This window comes from Eutrigla gurnardus (genome assembly GCF_963514095.1).
Source record: "Eutrigla gurnardus genome assembly, chromosome: 11".
Classification (NCBI taxonomy): Eukaryota; Metazoa; Chordata; class Actinopteri; order Perciformes; family Triglidae; genus Eutrigla; species Eutrigla gurnardus.
In genome coordinates this window covers 1,991,263-2,010,000 of record NC_139925.1, presented here as the reverse complement: position 1 = coordinate 2,010,000, position 18,738 = coordinate 1,991,263, and the positions used below count along the sequence as shown (strand labels likewise).

Here is an 18,738-nt window from a genome sequence, read left to right as displayed (position 1 = left end):
TAACTAAATGTAGATATAGCTGCTAACTGTATAACTTTCAAACTGAACTCCGGGTTCTGTTGCCGTCTTCGTGTTCTCAGATACCAGAATCAGAGTCCAACTACAACACACGGCGTTGTCCTATCAGCTCGCTGTGTTTCCCTTTTCTCACAGGCAGACACACAACAGGCCACAGATCAGATCTACACACAAACTTCAGTTCTGCATCTTCCATATTCTCTCTCTCGAGCAGTTCCACTTTTTGGTCGGTGCCAGCCTCCATCTTCCCGTCTGCTCGCTGCGTTTGTCTGAACAACGTGAAACACGCAAAGAGGAACCGAGCATTTGTGTAGAAAAAAAAGTACCCGCTTTACTCAGGCCAGCCGGCAAAAACACACGGAAAACCAGCCAGGAACCCGGGAATTTCATGAAGTCACTGGTCTGGTTGGACCAGTCGGCCGGATCGTCCTCAGCAACAGAAACTCGGCACCCTCGGGTGTTGTGATCACCGCCTGTTGTGGTTGTGTGGAAGCAGGAACGTACGGGGTAGTTTGAGTTCTGCCCCAGCGCACTTTTTAATCTCTAGGAAATTTTTCACAATAGGAAATCTTTTTCCTAAGAAAATGCCCTAAAATGTTCAGGGGACTCAATGAGGTCTGGAGAGAGACTTGTGTGTTGTTGTTGTTGTTGTTGTTGTTGTTGTTGTCTCCATGCCCCGAACTATTCATTCACTCATTTAGTACATTATGGTCCATTTAGAGTCCAACAGACCAGAAAGCAGGGGATGCTTTAGGGGGCGGGGCTTACCTGCTGATTGACATGTCACTGCTATGCTAGTTAGCTACTAAGATGACTTTAACACTTAGCTGAAGTTGAACCGCGACCCAACACCTGATAAGCGGTAGACGATGAGATGAACTTTGGTAGCAGCTTCATACCAGAATCCACATGGATCCAGATCCAGTAAGGTCCTCATTAAGAATCTGAATCAGTGAAACCACGGCAGCTCACTTCCAAAAATCTGGTGGAAAACCCAGAAAACCAGACTATTTGACCCCCAGCAACCACATACAGATGTGAAGTCTGTCCTCAAGCTTTTGACCCTATAACATAAAGCTCATATTTAGAGATTTGCAAAAAGGTCAAACCCCCAAAACACCAGAACCATCTTCAGCTCACTCATCTTCCCCCACGCAGTGACATCACCCCCCCCTCCCCCTCCAGGGATCCTGTCACACCAGCGTGTCACAAACGGCAGCCTCGCGGTCGTACTCCCACACTGTGGCGACGCTGCAAGCATCTCCTACCGTCACTCACGACGCTTGACATCACAGGACTCCCTCCTGAAGCCACAGCTACACCTTCTGCACCCGCCGCCTGCAGATCTGCTCTCACAGCAGCACCGTCACCATCCGCCCCCCAACGCTCACCATCCGCCCCCCCATCACTCACTACAGGCTTCACTGATCCACTCAGCGTGACGCTCAGAGCTCAGTGAAAGACCCAAAGGGGAATCCATCCTCACACGTATACGTCCTCTAGAACACAGGTCTTCAATGTTTTCAGGCCATGGACCCCCAAGGCCTATAGAGACCGGTGGAGGGACCCCCAAGGCCTATAGAGACTGGTGGAGGGACCCACAAGGCCTATAGAGACCGGTGGTGGGACCCCCAAGGCCTATAGAGACCCGGTGGAGGGACCCCCAAGGCCTATAGAGACTGGTGGAGGGACCCCCAAAGCCTATAGAGACCGGTGGAGGAACCCCCAAGGCCTATAGAGACCGGTGGAGGGACCCCCAAGGCCTATAGAGACCGGTGGAGGGACCCCCAAGGCCTATGGAGACCGGTGGAGGGACCCCCAAGGCCTATAGAGACTGGTGGAGGGACCCCCAAGGCCTATAGAGACCGGTGGAGGGACCCCCAGAGCCTATAGAGACCGGTGGAGGGACCCCCAAGGCCTATAGATACCGGTGGAGGGACCCCCAAAGCCTATAGAGACCGGTGGAGGGACCCCCAAGGCCTATAGAGACCCGGGGGAGGGACCCCCAAAGCCTATAGAGACCGGTGGAGGGACCCCCAAAGCCTATAGAGACCGGTGGAGGGACCCCCAAGGCCTATAGAGACCCGGGGGAGGGACTTCAGCTTTGGCTTCACTTCTCAGAACTGGACGTTGCCGCCTGGTCCGAAGCTCAGGAAGCTTAGCTTCTATTGAGCCAAACCACAAGACTTTTAAAAATGACACCAATGCGACCGGACTTAAGTTGGTAAAAATAATAATGAAACCTTTGTTCTTCGTTTCACGGCCGTGTATTACAGAGGACGGATATTCCCCTTTTATATTGAAGGCTCCAGAAGTCGAGAGGCTCTTCTTTTGCGATGAGTCACAGCACCATCTGTTGGACGGACGTGAGAAGTGCAGTTTATCGGTTAAACGTCCAGACTGAAAAAAAAAACAGGATTGTAAATGGATTTGAGATGTAATTTAAGCAGTGACGACAAAATAAGAAATAAATTACAGATACTGCCCAGAATAAATATTCAGTCTTTTAAATCTATTTGTATCAGTTGGTCATGAACGCACTCCAGATGGATCCAGACGCAGGAAAAGGTTTTGGAATTATATTTAATATTCCACACACACATGGGATGACCACGCATACTTATTGTTTATACAGTTTGTATACTAAACCATGAAAAACTAAATCTATTAGCGATATCAGAATAAAAATAAAAAAAACTACGAGGACACCGGAAATGCAACAGTAGGCGGAAACCGGAAAGCGATATTACGACCCCGGAAGAGAGTTCGCATTATTATTTTTTACACTGTGGACACACACATTCAGGATGGATGCACAGCCTCCACTCAAGCCGTGGGAGCGGCGGGTTCCGGGGCCGATGAGCGCACCTGTAAATTACAGGTGAACGAGATGTAGCAGCTGCGCTGGCTAGCTAGCTAGCTAGCTAACTTGCGGTCTTGCTGTGTTGACTGGTGCTGCTACGTTAGCTAGCTAATGCTAATGTTGATGCTCACACTGTGGGACGTCGACATGCTGCTATAAACCAGTCAGGTGTTCACTGGTTTCACCTGTCAGGCAGGTTTACCGACGGAAAACCTAGTACAAAGTATAGCTGCGTTAGCTCGCTCGCCATCGCGAGAGTTTGTGTTTGCTGGCGATAGCTGTTGTTGCTACGTTAGCTAGCATATGCTAAGTTTGGAAGCTTGGTGCTATAAACATAAATATATATAAACAACATAAATTGAAAAATGCTTGTGATGACGTATATAACAACAGCATGTTGGTTGTTTAGAGGACAATAACATCTAATTTAATGTGATGAACAAGTGACATCATAAGTAGACTGAATACTGACCATTGGATTGGTACAAATATGGAGTTTACCACAGCTGGAAGGGGCTGGAAAAGCATGGAAATGCACCTTGAAATGCTTGGAAAGTGCTTGAATTTGACTTTGGGAAAGGTGTAGTGCAGCCTATAGTTCCATGTGTAACAGTACTTTGTAATGATGGATGTATATGAAGACATTAAAATAATAATTGTTGACAGATTAATATTGTAATTCTATTTTTGCATTTCTACATCACAATGTCACAACATAAGATTAAACAAACAGGAAGATTTGTATATGTTTAATATTGGTTGTATTCATGTTAAGGTGTCATTTTGGACATATTTAAGTATTTGGAAGAAAAACACTTTTGGGGTGAAATAATTTCGGGAACCCCCTGCAGTAACTCTGCGGAGCCTCTAGGGGATGCATGTAAACGCAACACAAAACATGAACTAAAACCTTGCAGTTATTATTACCAGAAGTCTCCTTCACTGTCCCTCGAATGTTACGTTAAAGTTCAAACTAGTCCAAAGGGTTGTTTTGAAGAACATTTACTTGGAATCATTAACATGACGCCTTCTGTGGTTCTGGTTTCACACCTGTATTATCTGATCTGTATTATCTGTTCTGTATTATCTGATCTGTATTATCTGTTCTGTATTATCTGATCTGTATTATCTGATCTGTATTATCTGTTCTGTATTATCTGTTCTGTATTATCTGTTCTGTATTATCTGATCTGTATTATCTGTTCTGTATTATCTGTTCTGTATTATCTGATCTGTATTATCTGTTCTGTATTATCTGTTCTGTATTATCTGTTCTGTATTATCTGATCTGTATTATCTGATCTGTATTATCTGTTCTGTATTATCTGTTCTGTATTATCTGTTCTGTATTATCTGATCTGTATTATCTGTTCTGTATTATCTGATCTGTATTATCTGTTCTGTATTATCTGTTCTGTATTATCTGTTCTGTATTATCTGATCTGTATTATCTGTTCTGTATTATCACTAGAGATGTTTTTACCTTTTCACCGAACAGATCTGTAAACCTTGGACCGGCTGCAGGCCCCCCCATGTCTGCAGGGCCTCCGGTCCTGACCAGGATGGTGCCCCCGGTGCCCCCTCGTCCCGTCCAGCAGGCGTACCGTCCATCTTATAGCTCCTTCGGCTCCTCCTACAGCCCTTACGGGAGCTCCATGTTCGGGGGGGGCTACAGCCCCTACAGCTATGGCGGCATGGGCGGCGGCTACGGCTTGGGAGGCTACAACCGCCTCGCCCCCACGGAAGAAGTTGCCCCCAGCCGGTTCGTGCAGCAGGCAGAGGAGAGCAGCCGCGGTGCCTTCCAGTCCATCGAGAGCATCGTCCAGGCCTTCGCCTCCGTCAGCATGATGCTGGACGCCACCTTCTCAGCGGTGTACAACAGTTTCCGTGCCGTGCTGGACGTAGCCAATCACCTGACTCGGCTGCGTTCACACCTCACCAGAGTCCTGTCGGCCTTCGCTCTGGTCCGCACCTTGCGCTACCTCTACCGGCGGTTACAGCGGCTGCTGGGGCGAGGGTCAGACTCCGAGGTCGACGACCTGTGGGCAGACAGCGCCGGTGATGCCCTGGCTACGGGTGCTTCCAGAGGGGACGGAGCAGGGGTGGAGGGTCAGCCTGTGAAGTCCTGGCCAATCATTCTGTTCTTCGCTGTGGTGTTTGGGGGACCCTACCTCATCTGGAAACTGCTGAGCTCCGGCCCCGGCTCTGAGCAAAACGGTGAGACTTGCATTCGAGATGTATTCTGCATTTTTATACACTTACATGTTTAAGTTCAGGAGTTGCTTTGCTTTCTTGGGGGTCTCTCTCTCAGATCAGAAGATTTCATCTTGTCCGAAGACGGGTGTTTTTCCCAGGAAATCACAGTTACTGCTGGCAGGAAATGCATTTAGCACCTGTGTCTAAAATGTTGGCTGTGACAGGAACACATTCAGGTCACCTGCCATGGCAGAGATGCATTTAAAAAGCTAAGAAAAGTCAGGGATTGAGGTAACCGGACGTTTTCCAGATGTGTACTGTCTGATGGTTGAGTGGCCTGTAGAAATGTTCAGTGAACTACCACAAGAAAAAGACCCCTGACAGCTGGCTTGTACTCTTGGACTGTTAATCTCTACTGAGTGAAGATGTTTTGGGTTTATTCAGCCACTAACTGGTCCAGCGGCGAGGACGACCACGTCGTGGCCAGAGCCGAGTACGACTTCTCAGCCACATCCGAGGAGGAGCTTTCTCTGCGGACCGGAGACATGCTGAACCTCGCCCCGAAAGGTGAGAGCCCTTTACTTATTGTCTTCACGTTCCTCTCGTACACAAAAGTGATTTACATCCAAATGAGTTCCCTGATTTGGTTTCTCATCGGGTTATTTTATTCTGAGTAGGGCTTGACTTAAACATGGCTTTCCTAACTTTAACACAATGTAACAATAGAAATACATAGATATAAATGTACTGAAGTGTTACTTGGTAATGGAAGAGATAGCATGCTTGTCCCGCGTTGACCTTCATTCCCCCGTGTTCAGAGCAACAGCCCCGGGTGCGTGGCTGGCTGCTGGCCAGCGTGGACGGCCAGACCACCGGACTGGTCCCAGCCAACTACGTGAAGGTCCTGGGCAAGAGGAGAGGCTTTAAGCATGCAGAGATGGAGAAGCTTGAGAACACACAGGCCTCACAGACAGCTACACAGTCAGACCCCGCCCACGGCCTCGGTGCAGCCTCCGCCTCCACAGAGGGCGCTCTAGAGTCCATGTACAGAGAAACGGCCCTCAGCATGCCCTCCAGCACAGTGCTGAACATCCCCGAGAAGATGGACCTGTGATGTTTGTGCATGGTTTCTGTGTGTGTTCATAACATCCGTGTGTACTTGTGACGGTTTTACAGAAGCTCGACTAACAATCAGCTGACGTTAGATATTTGGAGAAACAACCATCGATGCTTGGTGGTTCCTGATCTCATGAGGATTCGATCTGACCCTCTACGTTAACGATGTGGACGTGTTGCCACACACTTTCCTGTTGTGTTTAAATTACAAGCTTATATTTACATATATTATACGAGAAAGAATGTTGTGTGTACTCTCTAAATATGATACACTAGTAATATTTGTGAAGCAAATGTGATACGATTCATTCAGAATGACAAAGGGGCTCATTTTGCACATTTTCAACTGTTAGTTGGCCACAGGTTGTAATTTTGTACATATTTAAAATAATTATTTTGAAATAAATATTTTAAAAATGAATGTGTTGATGCTTAATCAAATGAGTGAGTTTATTTATTTAAGTTATTTATTTTTCTTGGTGTAAAATGTACGGAAGCCGGTTGGCGGGTGTTGGCTTTGCGGCCGCGGTCTCCAGGCAACGGGACGCCCGACCTGCTGCAGTGCGACAGCGGGCACGAGTCCGCGGATAGCGGCGGAAGTAGCCGAGCACCGATTGTTGGTTTAGTATATTCATAACACTCCGAGTTAACGTGTTGACGGCTCAACCCGACGATGCAGGCCCCGGACCCGGTCTACCGGGCTTTACCGGGTTACAAACGCCTACGATGACTAGCCACTTTCATGCTACTTTGTTAGCTCACATGCTAATGCTGCCTTCGCGGACTTCCGCAAATACTGTAAAAGTGAACGTAGAGGTTAAATCTCGATCTTTCAGATAGTTTGACGCTGGTGATGTCACTAAAACAAATCTAATTAACGCATCGTCCACTTTTGTACTTTAACGTAACTGTAACGTTTGACAGATTTGACCGCTACTTTACTCGGTAGACCAAGAACAACGGCTTCACTGGCGCTGGCTGTGGTCACGTGGTGGAGTTTAGCGGTTTACGAGGAGAACCTGAAGGCAGCAGATCGTGTCCTCTCAAAGTTAGCTCAGCTAGCCGGCAGGAGAGCATCGCAGCATCAGCACCATCCATACGATGACGTAACAACACACGGGTTTCAGCTTCGTTACCGGGACGACGGGGAGTTAAAACCTCCGACATCAGATAAGTATGTCGACCACATTTACTCTTTGTTGCTGTTTGAGTGTCGAGGCTGATTCATCTAAAAGCATCTGAGGAGGAGGAGGAGGAGGAGGCCTGCTCACACTACGGTTCTGCATTATATCATCACCGTGGCTCTATATTATTATCTATATTTTATCAGTACATGTATGGAAAAGGCACAGATGCTCCCGGCGAGGCTGACATGACGTCACAGTAAAACTCTGCAGCTCTTATGACCCGTGATGTATTCAATGGCAGAGAATCATAGGAACTTTGAGTGACGCATTCAACAAAATCCTTTAAAAATCAACTCACGGTATTCATTCCAGGGTTCATACGGTTGCTGGAAATCCTTGAAACCCCTTGAATATTAGTGGTGTTTTCAAGGTTTGAAAAGTGCTTGGATGTAGAATAAAGGTCTATAAATGTGTGTTGTATGTGATGACATCTATGATAGAACAGAGAAAAGAAGATCTCCATATTTGAGGGACTGAAAACAGCATTTTCTGACATTTCTTTATGAAAAATGACTTTTGATGATGAACAGATGATGAAAATAGTTGGTGATTATATTTCTGTGGATCTGTTAGTGGAATTAGTTTTCCTTTCATTTGTGGTCCTTCTGTAAAAAGCTGTCTCCAAACATCATGTTGGTTGTTTAGAGGACAATAACATCTCATTTAATGTGATGAACAAGTGACATAATAAGTAGACTGAATACTGACCATTGGATTGGTACAAATATGGAGTTTACCACAGCTGGAAGGGGCTGGAAAAGCATGGAAATGCACCTTGTAATTATGGTTAAGTGCCTGAATGTGACTTTGGAGAAGGTGGAGGAACCCTGCCATTCATCTGCATTGATGCAACACCTCATACATGATGGTGTGATCATATTTTTGGGAAGGCTGCTGAGGCTTTTAAATGGTAAAATATAATAATTTCATAACCTCTTCCTGTTGCATCAACAGTCCAACTTTACTGTCATATAAATTGGACTGAAGCGATCGGGCCAATAGTTGCTCATTAACATTCGTCTGATTGACCAATAAACTCCTCACCAGTAAGAACTGAGGCCGGAGAGATCCACCGATTATTTCATCTCTCCTTGATGATGATGTCATCTTCCTCTCCGCTGTAGAGATGAGCCGCTTCTGCTCCGACAACAACAACTTCCCGTACGACAACAACGTGCTGGTGCTGGACATGGTGCTGGGCTCGCTGTGGGGGGTCCCCCAGCCCATCAACTGGGACAACGTGGCCCAGCTGGTCCCCGGATTCACTCCCAAGGAGGTAACTCAAACGCCGTCACCCGTTCTGCGGGTTGCTGACATCATCATCAGCTCGTTGATGAAACCGTGATGTCATCCTACAGTGTGCCCGGCGGTTTGAGGAGCTGCAGCAGAGCACGGGGGGTTTTCACGTGGACAACCAACGCAACGCCCTGACGGAAGGAAGCTCCTCCCCCTCAGACGGCCTGACCGCACCGCAGGACGCCGTGGAGGTGGTGGAGACAGGAAGCAGTCAGAGCAGCGGCAAGGTCACAGGTCAGAGGTCACACATCAACCTCTCATCGGTAGCTCTGTAGGATCGTCACACGGTAACGGTTTGATAACTGGACTCTTTTCTTCTGCAGGCTCCAAGTCGACGGCGACGGGACGGATCGCCGCCGTGGAGAAGAACGAGAGACGCGTGTCGTCGGAGGACGACGACAAACCTCAGAAACCCCGAGAGTGAGTCAAATCCTTCACCTCAGTTAGAATAGAGTGATGACATCAGCTGGTACCAACCAATGATGTCATGTCCTCCATCAACCAATCAGAGCTAGAAAAGGTGGTGAGCTAATCAGATTCCTCCAGACGTTAAGCTGCACTCAGAAATACGCAGACTCTGGAGATGTTTCAGCTCCACCTTAAATGATGTTCCACCTTAAATATTTATCCCCCCCCACAGTCCCAACATGGTGATCCACGTGTGCGACGAGACCAAGAACCTGAAGCAGGACTTCACGTGTCCCCGAGACCTCCTGGTCAAGGAGATGCGCTACTTCGCCGAGTACCTGTCGGTGGACGCGCAGCGCTGGGAGGAGGTGGACATCTCCGTGCACTGCGACGTGCACATCTTCGACTGGCTCATGAACTACGTGAGGAGGAACTCGGCGGGGGAGGGGAACCGGGACAAACCCCGCCTCGGTAAATCCGGACCCCCATGATGTTCTGATGAGTGGTACCCGGCGGGGTTCTGTGCTGTCTGTTGGTTTGTGGGGGTTTCTATTGGCTCGGTGGGTCATGTGGTGTTTGTCGGTTACAGAGCCCAGCAATGTGATCTCTATCCTGATCTCCTCCGAGTTCTTGAAGATGGAAACGTTAGTAAGTGTTGTGACGATGTCATGTGACGTGGTGACGAGCTTCTGGGCCTTTTGTTCTTCAACGAGAACCCGACGGCGTATCAGAGCCACTGTAGGAAAACACAACCAGACGGAGCCGAGAGGGGCAGTGGCTCTGATACGGCGTCGTAAAAACCTCACTGATGTAGACGAGGATTATTCATAGCTGATATCTGGTCCTGGTCCAGGAGGAACCAGCTGATATCTGGTCCTGGTCCAGGAGGAACCAGAGGCCCAGACCCAGCTTGTTTTCTAGATGTTTGCATGGCTGTTAGATGTAGATGTAAGATGAGCATCGTAGCAACACTAGAGATGAGTGATTATCTGGGATCAGTGACCATGAACTCTTCTGAGGTCTGCGTGTGTTTCCATGGCGACCAGGTGGACGAGTGCGTCCTCTACTGCCACAAACACATGAGCGCCATCGTAGCCACGCCGTGCAACATGAACTGCATCAACAGCAACCTGGCAACGCGCATCGCCGAGCTCTTCAACCACAACGAGGCCGACGACATCCGGGACAAGAAGGACAAGTTCAAAAGGTGACCACCAGGGGGCGACTCCTCTCTGGTTGTATAGAAGTCTATGAGAAAATGGTCCTACTTCTCTCTACTGGCCATTAGGGGGCGACTCCTCTCTGGTTGTATAGAAGTCTATGAGAAAATGGTCCTACTTCTCTCTGCTGGCCACCAGGGGGCGACTCCTCTCTGGTTGTATAGAAGTCTATGAGAAAATGGTCCTACTTCTCTCTGCTGGCCACCAGGGGGCGACTCCTCTCTGGTTGTATAGAAGTCTATGAGAAAATGGTCCTACTTCTCTCTGCTGGCCACCAGGGGGCGACTCCTCTCTGGTTGTATAGAAGTCTATGAGAAAATGGTCCTACTTCTCTCTGCTGGCCACCAGGGGGCGACTCCTCTCTGGTTGTATAGAAGTCTATGAGAAAATGGTCCTACTTCTCTCTGCTGGCCACCAGGGGGCGACTCCTCTCTGCTTGTATAGAAGTCCAACAGACCAGAAAGCAGGGGATGCTGTAGGGGGCGGGGCTTAGCTGCTGATTGACAGGTCCCACATGGTTTCTCCCTCACAGTAAGCTGTTCCAGAAGAAGATTGAGCGTCTGTTCGATCCAAACCACCAGAGCAGAGACTCACCTGGAAACGCCTCCACGCTCTACAGGTGAGGAGCAGCGTTCACCTGTCTGTCTCACCTGCCTCGTTGCCTAGCAACAGCAGCCATGAGTTCACAATCGTTGGTTTCCTCTGACCTCGATGTTCTTCTCTCTACCCGTCTCTCTGCCCGTCTCTCTGCCTGTCTCTCTACCCGTCTCTCTGCCTGTCTCTCTGCCCGTCTCTCTGCCTGTCTCTCTGCCCGTCTCTCTGCCTGTCTCTCTACCCGTCTCTCTGCCCGTCTCTCTGCCTGTCTCTCTACCCGTCTCTCTGCCTGTCTCTCTGCCCGTCTCATGCCCGTCTCTCTGCCCGTCTCTCTGCCTGTCTCTCTGCCTGTCTCTCTGCCTGTCTCTCTACCCGTCTCTCTGCCTGTCTCTCTGCCCGTCTCATGCCCGTCTCTCTGCCCGTCTCTCTGCCTGTCTCTCTGCCCGTCTCTCTGCCCGTCTCATGCCTGTCTCTCTACCCGTCTCTCTGCCCGTCTCATGCCCGTCTCTCTGCCCGTCTCTCTGCCTGTCTCTCTGCCTGTCTCTCTGCCCGTCTCTCTGCCCGTCTCTCTGCCCGTCTCTCTGCCTGTCTCTCTGCCCGTCTCTCTGCCCGTCTCTCTGCCCGTCTCTCTGCCTGTCTCTCTGCCTGTCTCTCTGCCCGTCTCTCTGCCTGTCTCTCTGCCTGTCTCTCTGCCCGTCTCTCTGCCTGTCTCTCTGCCCGTCTCTCTGCCCGTCTCATGCCTGTCTCTCTACCCGTCTCTCTGCCCGTCTCATGCCCGTCTCTCTGCCCGTCTCTCTGCCTGTCTCTCTGCCTGTCTCAGGTGCGGTCTCTGCCTCCGACTGCTGACCAAAGACACAGAGAGGAAGATTTCTTGTGTTCCTGGAAAAATCAACATCGATGTTCGCGGGGAGATCGTCTACACGCACACCAGGTACCACATTACCCACAATTCATAGGGCTTGTTCAGCTGGCAGCGCTAACACGTGGACGTGTGTGTGTGTGTGTGTGTGTGTGTGTGTGTGTGTGTGTGTGTGTGTGTGCAGACAGAAGAGCTGGGATGTGCATGATTACCTCACCGGTCTGTTTGAGGAGCTGAAGTCCTGGATCCTGGTCTACTGGAGGATCTGGGGAACCATCAACTACCTCACCTGCTCCCGATGCCAACAGGTGTGTTTGTGTTGGGGGGGCGGGTCTTAGTGTTCTGATACCTGAGCACTGACTGTGTGTGTGTGTGTGTGTGTGTGTGTGCAGGTGTTTGTGTGTGCAGAGCTCACACACTGCCAGTATCACCCTGACGGCGTGCTGTACCCGGGTCTGGGCTCTGAGCGGGGCTGGCACGGTGCCGGGGTCTACCCCTGCTGCAACCAGAAGGTCCTCCGCTTCGACCCCTCTGGGATCCCCAAGGTCAGGACCAGGACCCCCACCCGGGTCCCTGCAGTAGTCCCGTGTCTGGTTTGTGTCCTAACCCTGTTTGTGTGTGCAGGGCTGTAAGGTGCGAGACCACATCGTGAGCGTCCCCGATGACGAGGCGGTCTCGGCCCAGACCCGAGTCCTCAACGACCTGCTGCTGCACCGAGACGCCGTGTGTCTGCCCAGCACGCCGCCCGTTAGCAGCGATGGGGGTCCCTCCGGAGCCGGGAAGGTCCAGGACTGTGAGGTCCTCTTGGAGCCGACGCTGCTGGGGCGTCTGAGGGGAGACGGCGGCGCCACCGTGAGTTTCTCTGTTCCATGGTGGTGGGTCTGCTGGGTCTGGTGGGTCTGGTGGGTCTGAGGGGTCTGATGGGTCTGAGGGGTCTGATGGGTCTGGTGGGTCTGAGGGGTCTGATGGGTCTGAGGGGTCTGATGGGTCTGGTGGGTCTGCTGGGTCTGATGGGTCTGATGGTTCTGGTGGGTCTGGTGGTTCTGGTGGTTCTGGTGGGTCTGGTGGGTCTAGTGGTTCTGGTGGGTCTGGTGGGTCTGATGGTTCTGGTGGGTCTGGTGGTTCTGATGGTTCTGGTGGGTCTGATGGTTCCGGTGGGTCTGGTGGTTCTGATGGTTCTGGTGGGTCTGGTGGTTCTGGTGGGTCTAGTGGTTCTGGTGGGTCTGCTGGGTCTGGTGGGTCTGGTGGTTCTGGTGGGTCTAGTGGTTCTGGTGGGTCTGCTGGGTCTGGTGGGTCTGGTGGGTCTGGTGGTTCTGGTGGGTCTAGTGGTTCTGGTGGGTCTGGTGAGTCTGGTGGGTCTGGTGGGTCTGCTGGGTCTGCTGGGTCTAGTGGTTCTGGTGGGTCTAGTGGTTCTGGTGGGTCTGGTGAGTCTGGTGGGTCTGGTGGGTCTGCTGGGTCTGCTGGGTCTAGTGGTTCTGGTGAGTCTGGTGGGTCTGGTGAGTCTGGTGGGTCTGCTGGGTCTGGTGGTTCTGGTGGGTCTAGTGGTTCTGGTGGGTCTGCTGGGTCTGGTGGTTCTGGTGGGTCTAGTGGTTCTGGTGGGTCTAGTGGGTCTGATGGTTCTTTCTTCTTTTTAGTTCTCCCTTTTGAAGAACTGGAGTCTGCAGCTGGTGAGAACGTCTCCTTCATCAGATTATAATCTGTCTCACATCTCGAGTCTTGGGTTAACATGTGTGACCTTTGACCTTCCAGAGGCAGCAGACCCTCCTGTCGGAGGACGAGGAGTACACCACGGGGTCAGAGGTCACCGAGGACGAGGTGGGCGACGAAGAGGAGCTGTCCAAGAAACAAGGTACGGAAACCTCTTTGTTTTTAATGAATTATTATTGATTAATGTCATAATATACATATTTTAATGGGATTCATTTTAAAGGAATAGCTCACCATTTTAATAAAGAGAGTGAGATCTTCTTCAGGATGGGGAATGAAGCAGTGGTTGCGTTTGTCCAGCAGGGGGCGTCGTGTGTTCAGTAACGTGTGTTGTTTCTGCTTCCAGCTGCTAAGAAGGCGAAGAAGACTCACAGACCGCTGAAGAAACAGACGTCTTCTCCAAACTTCCAACGCAAAGACAGAGAGAAGGTGAGAACGCAGACATGTCCTCATGGAGATGATGATGTCATACAAGGCTTTATTATTCTGGTGTCGCAGGTTAACATTTATTCAGGATGCATTTATGGAACTGATGAGTTACTATGAGACTGTTATTTATAATGATGTATTAGTACTACTAAGGCCTATTTATATATCATTATTTTATGATGGTTATTATTATGTATGTAGATTCAGCCATTTTTAATTTATTTGATTAAATTTACATGTAGAGATATTTTGTACATTTGCTAGTATTTGTACATCAATAACTCAGTACATATTGTGTATATATGTGTGTGTGTGTGTGTGTGTGTGTTGTAACCCTGCTGTCCTTTCAGTCCCAGTCCAGAGACAACACACCGTTCACGTGAGTTCATCCACAAATTTCACTTCTGAAATTTTGAATTTAATTTTTAAATGTTTGATGCAGTAAAAAACAAAGAAGGAACCTGTGTGTGTGTGTGTGTGTGTGTGTGTGTGTGTGTGTGTGTGTGTGTGTGTGTGTGTGTGTGTGTGTGTGTGTGCGTGTGTGTGTGTGTGTGTGTGCGTGTGCGCGTGTGTGCGTGTGTGTGTGTGTGTGTGTGCGTGTGCGCGTGTGTGCGTGTGTGCGTGTGTGTGTGTGCGTGTGTGCGTGTGTGTGTGTGCGTGTGTGTGTGTGTGTGTATATAGAGTGAGCGTTCAGAAGAGTAAGTGGGACAGTTCTCGTTCGATGCGCTACAACCAGGACGCTCAGCGGGAGGAAGGTAAATCTTATTAATTATCTTATTGTTCTTACTAATAAAAGTGGTTCCAGGATGTTCTCGTGCCATTTTAAGCATATTTGGATGATTATCAATATAATATTTTAATTTTAATTATTTTGGCTTTGGGATAATTGAGATTTTCATATCATCCCATGTCATTTCCTCTGCTGGCCACCAGGGGGGACTCCTCTCTGGTTGTATAGAAGTCTATGAGAAAATGGTCCTACTTCTCTCTGCTGGCCACCAGGGGGCGACTCCTCTCTGGTTGTATAGAAGTCTATGAGAAAATGGTCCTACTTCTCTCTGCTGGCCACCAGGGGGCGACTCCTCTCTGGTTGTATAGAAGTCTATGAGAAAATGGTCCTACTTCTCTCTGCTGGCCACCAGGGGGCGACTCCTCTCTGGTTGTATAGAAGTCTATGAGAAAATGGTCCTACTTCTCTCTGCTGGCCACCAGGGGGCGACTCCTCTCTGGTTGTATAGAAGTCTATGAGAAAATGGTCCTACTTCTCTCTGCTGGCCACCAGGGGGCGACTCCTCTCTGGTTGTATAGAAGTCTATGAGAAAATGGTCCTACTTCTCTCTGCTGGCCACCAGGGGGCGACTCCTCTCTGGTTGTATAGAAGTCTATGAGAAAATGGTCCTACTTCTCTCTGCTGGCCACCAGGGGGCGACTCCTCTCTGGTTGTATAGAAGTCTATGAGAAAATGGTCCTACTTCTCTCTGCTGGCCACCAGGGGGCGACTCCTCTCTGGTTGTATAGAAGTCTATGAGAAAATGGTCCTACTTCTCTCTGCTGGCCACCAGGGGGCGACTCCTCTCTGGTTGTATAGAAGTCTATGAGAAAATGGTCCTACTTCTCTCTGCTGGCCACCAGGGGGCGACTCCTCTCTGGTTGTATAGAAGTCTATGAGAAAATGGTCCTACTTCTCTCTGCTGGCCACCAGGGGGCGACTCCTCTCTGGTTGTATAGAAGTCTATGAGAAAATGGTCCTACTTCTCTCTGCTGGCCACCAGGGGGCGACTCCTCTCTGGTTGTATAGAAGTCTATGAGAAAATGGTCCTACTTCTCTCTTGATGTATTATCTCAGTAAACATTGTAAACATGAGTTTATGGTCTCAATCTCTAGTTTCAAGTCTTCTTCAATCCAGCATGATGTTCATTTAGTACATTATGGTCCATTTAGAGTCCACCAGACCAGAAAGCAGGGGATGCTTTAGGGGGCGGGGCTTACCTGCTGATTGACAGGTCCAGGGTATGGTCCAGGTCCAGGGTATAGTCCAGGTCTACAGGTGAACCAGGAAGTCCTAACTGAACACTCGATGATTGTAAACAGTTCTAAAGTGAAGTATCGTTGGTGTTTGTGAGCAGACCAGCGGCGGATGGTGGAGATCGTGGGCTACCTGACCAAGATGAGGTTTGGAGACCAGGACCAGAGCAAGTGGAAGGACTCTAAAGAGGCAAGAACCTGTTCAGATACAGGACTACGTGTTTCAAGATCAGGACTAAGGACCGGAATATTTTTCTCATTTCACACCGTGAGGTCAGTTTATACAGCTGCTGATGTCAGACTGTCTCTGGTGTGTGTGTGTGTGTGTGTGTGTGTGTGTGTGTGTGTGTGTGTGTGTGTGTGTGTGTGTGTGTGTGTGTGTGTGGTTGCTGCAGCCTACAGGAGGAATCTACTCCAGACTGGAAACGCAGTTTAAGAACGCCGCTCAAAGCAGACAGAGTTCAGAGAAGACATCCAGGTACACACACACACACACACATATACACATATACACAGGTTTAGACCTGAGGGGGACTGATTGGGGATCAGGTCCAGCTTGGCAGGACTCTGGACCAGATGATTGCTGACTGCTGACAGCTGGAGAACTCCTGAGGCCGGCCTTGGGAGGATGACGGACCAATGACGGAGCTTCCCTTCGCTGACTCCGCCTCCCAGAGAGTTTATGTAAACCGGGTCTTCCATGGGGTCTTCTGAAGAAGCCACATGGACCTGAACCCTCAGGAGGGTCCCTGCAGACCTGTAGAGACCTTCAGATTTGAGTCTTTCTCAACACGACTCTGGCATGAACTTCTGTGTTCTTTGATAACCGAGAATCTCAGATCGAAGATGGTTTTAAAACAGTTTATTTTAAAAACCCCGTTAGAGACCGGGGCGGAGGTTTTCAGAAACACGTGTACGCAGCTTCTACAACATTTCACACATGCATGAAGGAAGACCTGATCCAGTCTGGCCTCGTGTCCCACGTTGAACACTCTCACTAAATCCCAGACCCGGGTTTAGGGATGTTGGTCTGGAGCTCAAAGACCAGAAATTATGGTCCAAATGAAGTAGAATTCTAGTTTTCTAGAAGATGAGAAGCCATCAGATCTCTGGTCCTGGATCCTATGTCAGATCTCTGGTCCTGGATCCTATGTCAGATCTCTGGTCCTGGATCCTATGTCAGATCTCTGGTCCTGGATCCTATGTCAGATCTCTGTTTATATATATACGTGTGTAATCACACAATTCATTTTAATAAAAAAAAATTTAATCTGGGATTTTAAGAACTCTTCGAGGTTTTTAATCAGGAACGACAGTGATGTCGCTTGACCACGTGGAGCCCCCGAGTCTTAACCCTGATTAATCTTACACACACACACACGCACACACACACACACACGCACACACACACACACACACACACACACACACACACACCCCTCATGGTGTCTCTGAGTGATGCTGCTTTCCTTCCCTGCAGACCTAAAGTCCGCTACGCTCAGATCCGGACCACATAAGAAGACGGCCGAGCCGGCGAAGAAACGAGCCTGAAAAGGGATGAAGAAGAAGATGATGAAGAAGAAGAGGCGATCTCCTTCTGTAGCTCAGTGCAACAAACTACCCCCCCCCCCCCCCACCATCAACTACATATTGATCACCATCAAGGCACCGTTTTCAAACATGAATGACACTGCTCCTGTCCACTAGGGGGCAGCGCTCCACCTCGGGGAGACTCTGCACCGTCACCTTTGCCCCAGTTAGACCAGAACCAGTCAGCTGTGTGTTCCTGTTGAATGAGAGTAAAATACAAAATCAAACTCTGGTTTGTTCGTCCTCTTCTTCTGACCCAAAAGTCCTGGTCCTGGTCTGGATCTGGCCTCTGGGTTGAGGGTCAGGATCCCTCAGTGCTGGAGAGGCAGTGGCCGTGGTGTGCTACCCTGGCTCTTCCTGTCTGACGTTCGGGGGGGTATTAATAACACAGAGGGGCATGGAGAGGCTCCCCCAGCTGTTCCTCCTTCTCCTCGACAGCAGATGCCGAGAATGGCTGAGGATCTCTGGATCTGGATCTGGGTCAGGGAGGGGGGGGGTTCCTGTTACAGCCGGATTGAATTATGGTCCCGGAGAGACAGTCAGATATGAAACCATCATCACAAACACTAACAACCTGAAGATTAAACCATTCAAAGAGGAAACCGCATCACTGATATGAGCTCCTTAAACTGTCATCCTCTCTGCTGGCCACCAGGGGGCGACTCCTCTCTGGTTGTATAGAAGTCTATGAGAAAATGGTCCTACTTCTCTCTGCTGGCCACCAGGGGGCGACTCCTCTCTGGTTGTATAGAAGTCTATGAGAAAATGGTCCTACTTCTCTCTGCTGGCCACCAGGGGGCGACTCCTCTCTGGTTGTATAGAAGTCTATGAGAAAATGGTCCTACTTCTCTCTGCTGGCCACCAGGGGGCGACTCCTCTCTGGTTGTATAGAAGTCTATGAGAAAATGGTCTCTCTGCTGGCCACCAGGGGGCGACTCCTCTCTGGTTGTATAGAAGTATATGAGAAAATGGTCCTACTTCTCTCTGCTGGCCACCAGGGGGCGACTCCTCTCTGGTTGTATAGAAGTCTATGAGAAAATGGTCCTACTTCTCTCTGCTGGCCACCAGGGGGCGACTCCTCTCTGGTTGTATAGAAGTCTATGAGAAAATGGTCCTACTTCTCTCTGCTGGCCACCAGGGGGCGACTCCTCTCTGGTTGTATAGAAGTCTATGAGAAAATGGTCCTACTTCTCTCTTGATGTATTATCTCAGTAAACATTGTAAACATG

At 49.6% G+C, this 18,738-nt stretch overlaps 2 protein-coding genes across 2 annotated transcripts; both read left to right on the top strand.

The window, feature by feature from the left end:
* The first annotated feature begins 2,769 nt into the window (after positions 1-2,769).
* Positions 2,770-6,603, top strand: pex13 (peroxisomal biogenesis factor 13). The gene is made up of 4 exons (XM_084021456.1): positions 2,770-2,899; positions 4,380-5,098; positions 5,522-5,644; positions 5,896-6,603. Exons 1-4 carry the CDS (start codon positions 2,826-2,828, stop codon positions 6,189-6,191), a joined length of 1,212 nt encoding a protein of 403 aa, XP_083877582.1. The 5' UTR covers positions 2,770-2,825; the 3' UTR covers positions 6,192-6,603.
* Positions 6,604-8,474: 1,871 nt separating this feature from the next.
* On the top strand, positions 8,475-18,272 carry sanbr (SANT and BTB domain regulator of CSR; the record flags this gene model as incomplete). Its single annotated transcript, XM_084021435.1, is given in 20 exon segments — positions 8,475-8,501; positions 8,504-8,656; positions 8,739-8,910; positions 9,000-9,096; positions 9,317-9,555; positions 9,674-9,732; positions 10,131-10,291; positions 10,837-10,923; positions 11,719-11,829; positions 11,942-12,065; positions 12,150-12,302; positions 12,382-12,609; positions 13,392-13,424; positions 13,507-13,606; positions 13,811-13,893; positions 14,244-14,272; positions 14,575-14,648; positions 16,021-16,109; positions 16,315-16,397; positions 17,400-18,272. Coding segments are annotated over 20 exon segments (2,139 nt in total). The 3' UTR covers positions 17,437-18,272.
* Positions 18,273-18,738: the final 466 nt, after the last annotated feature.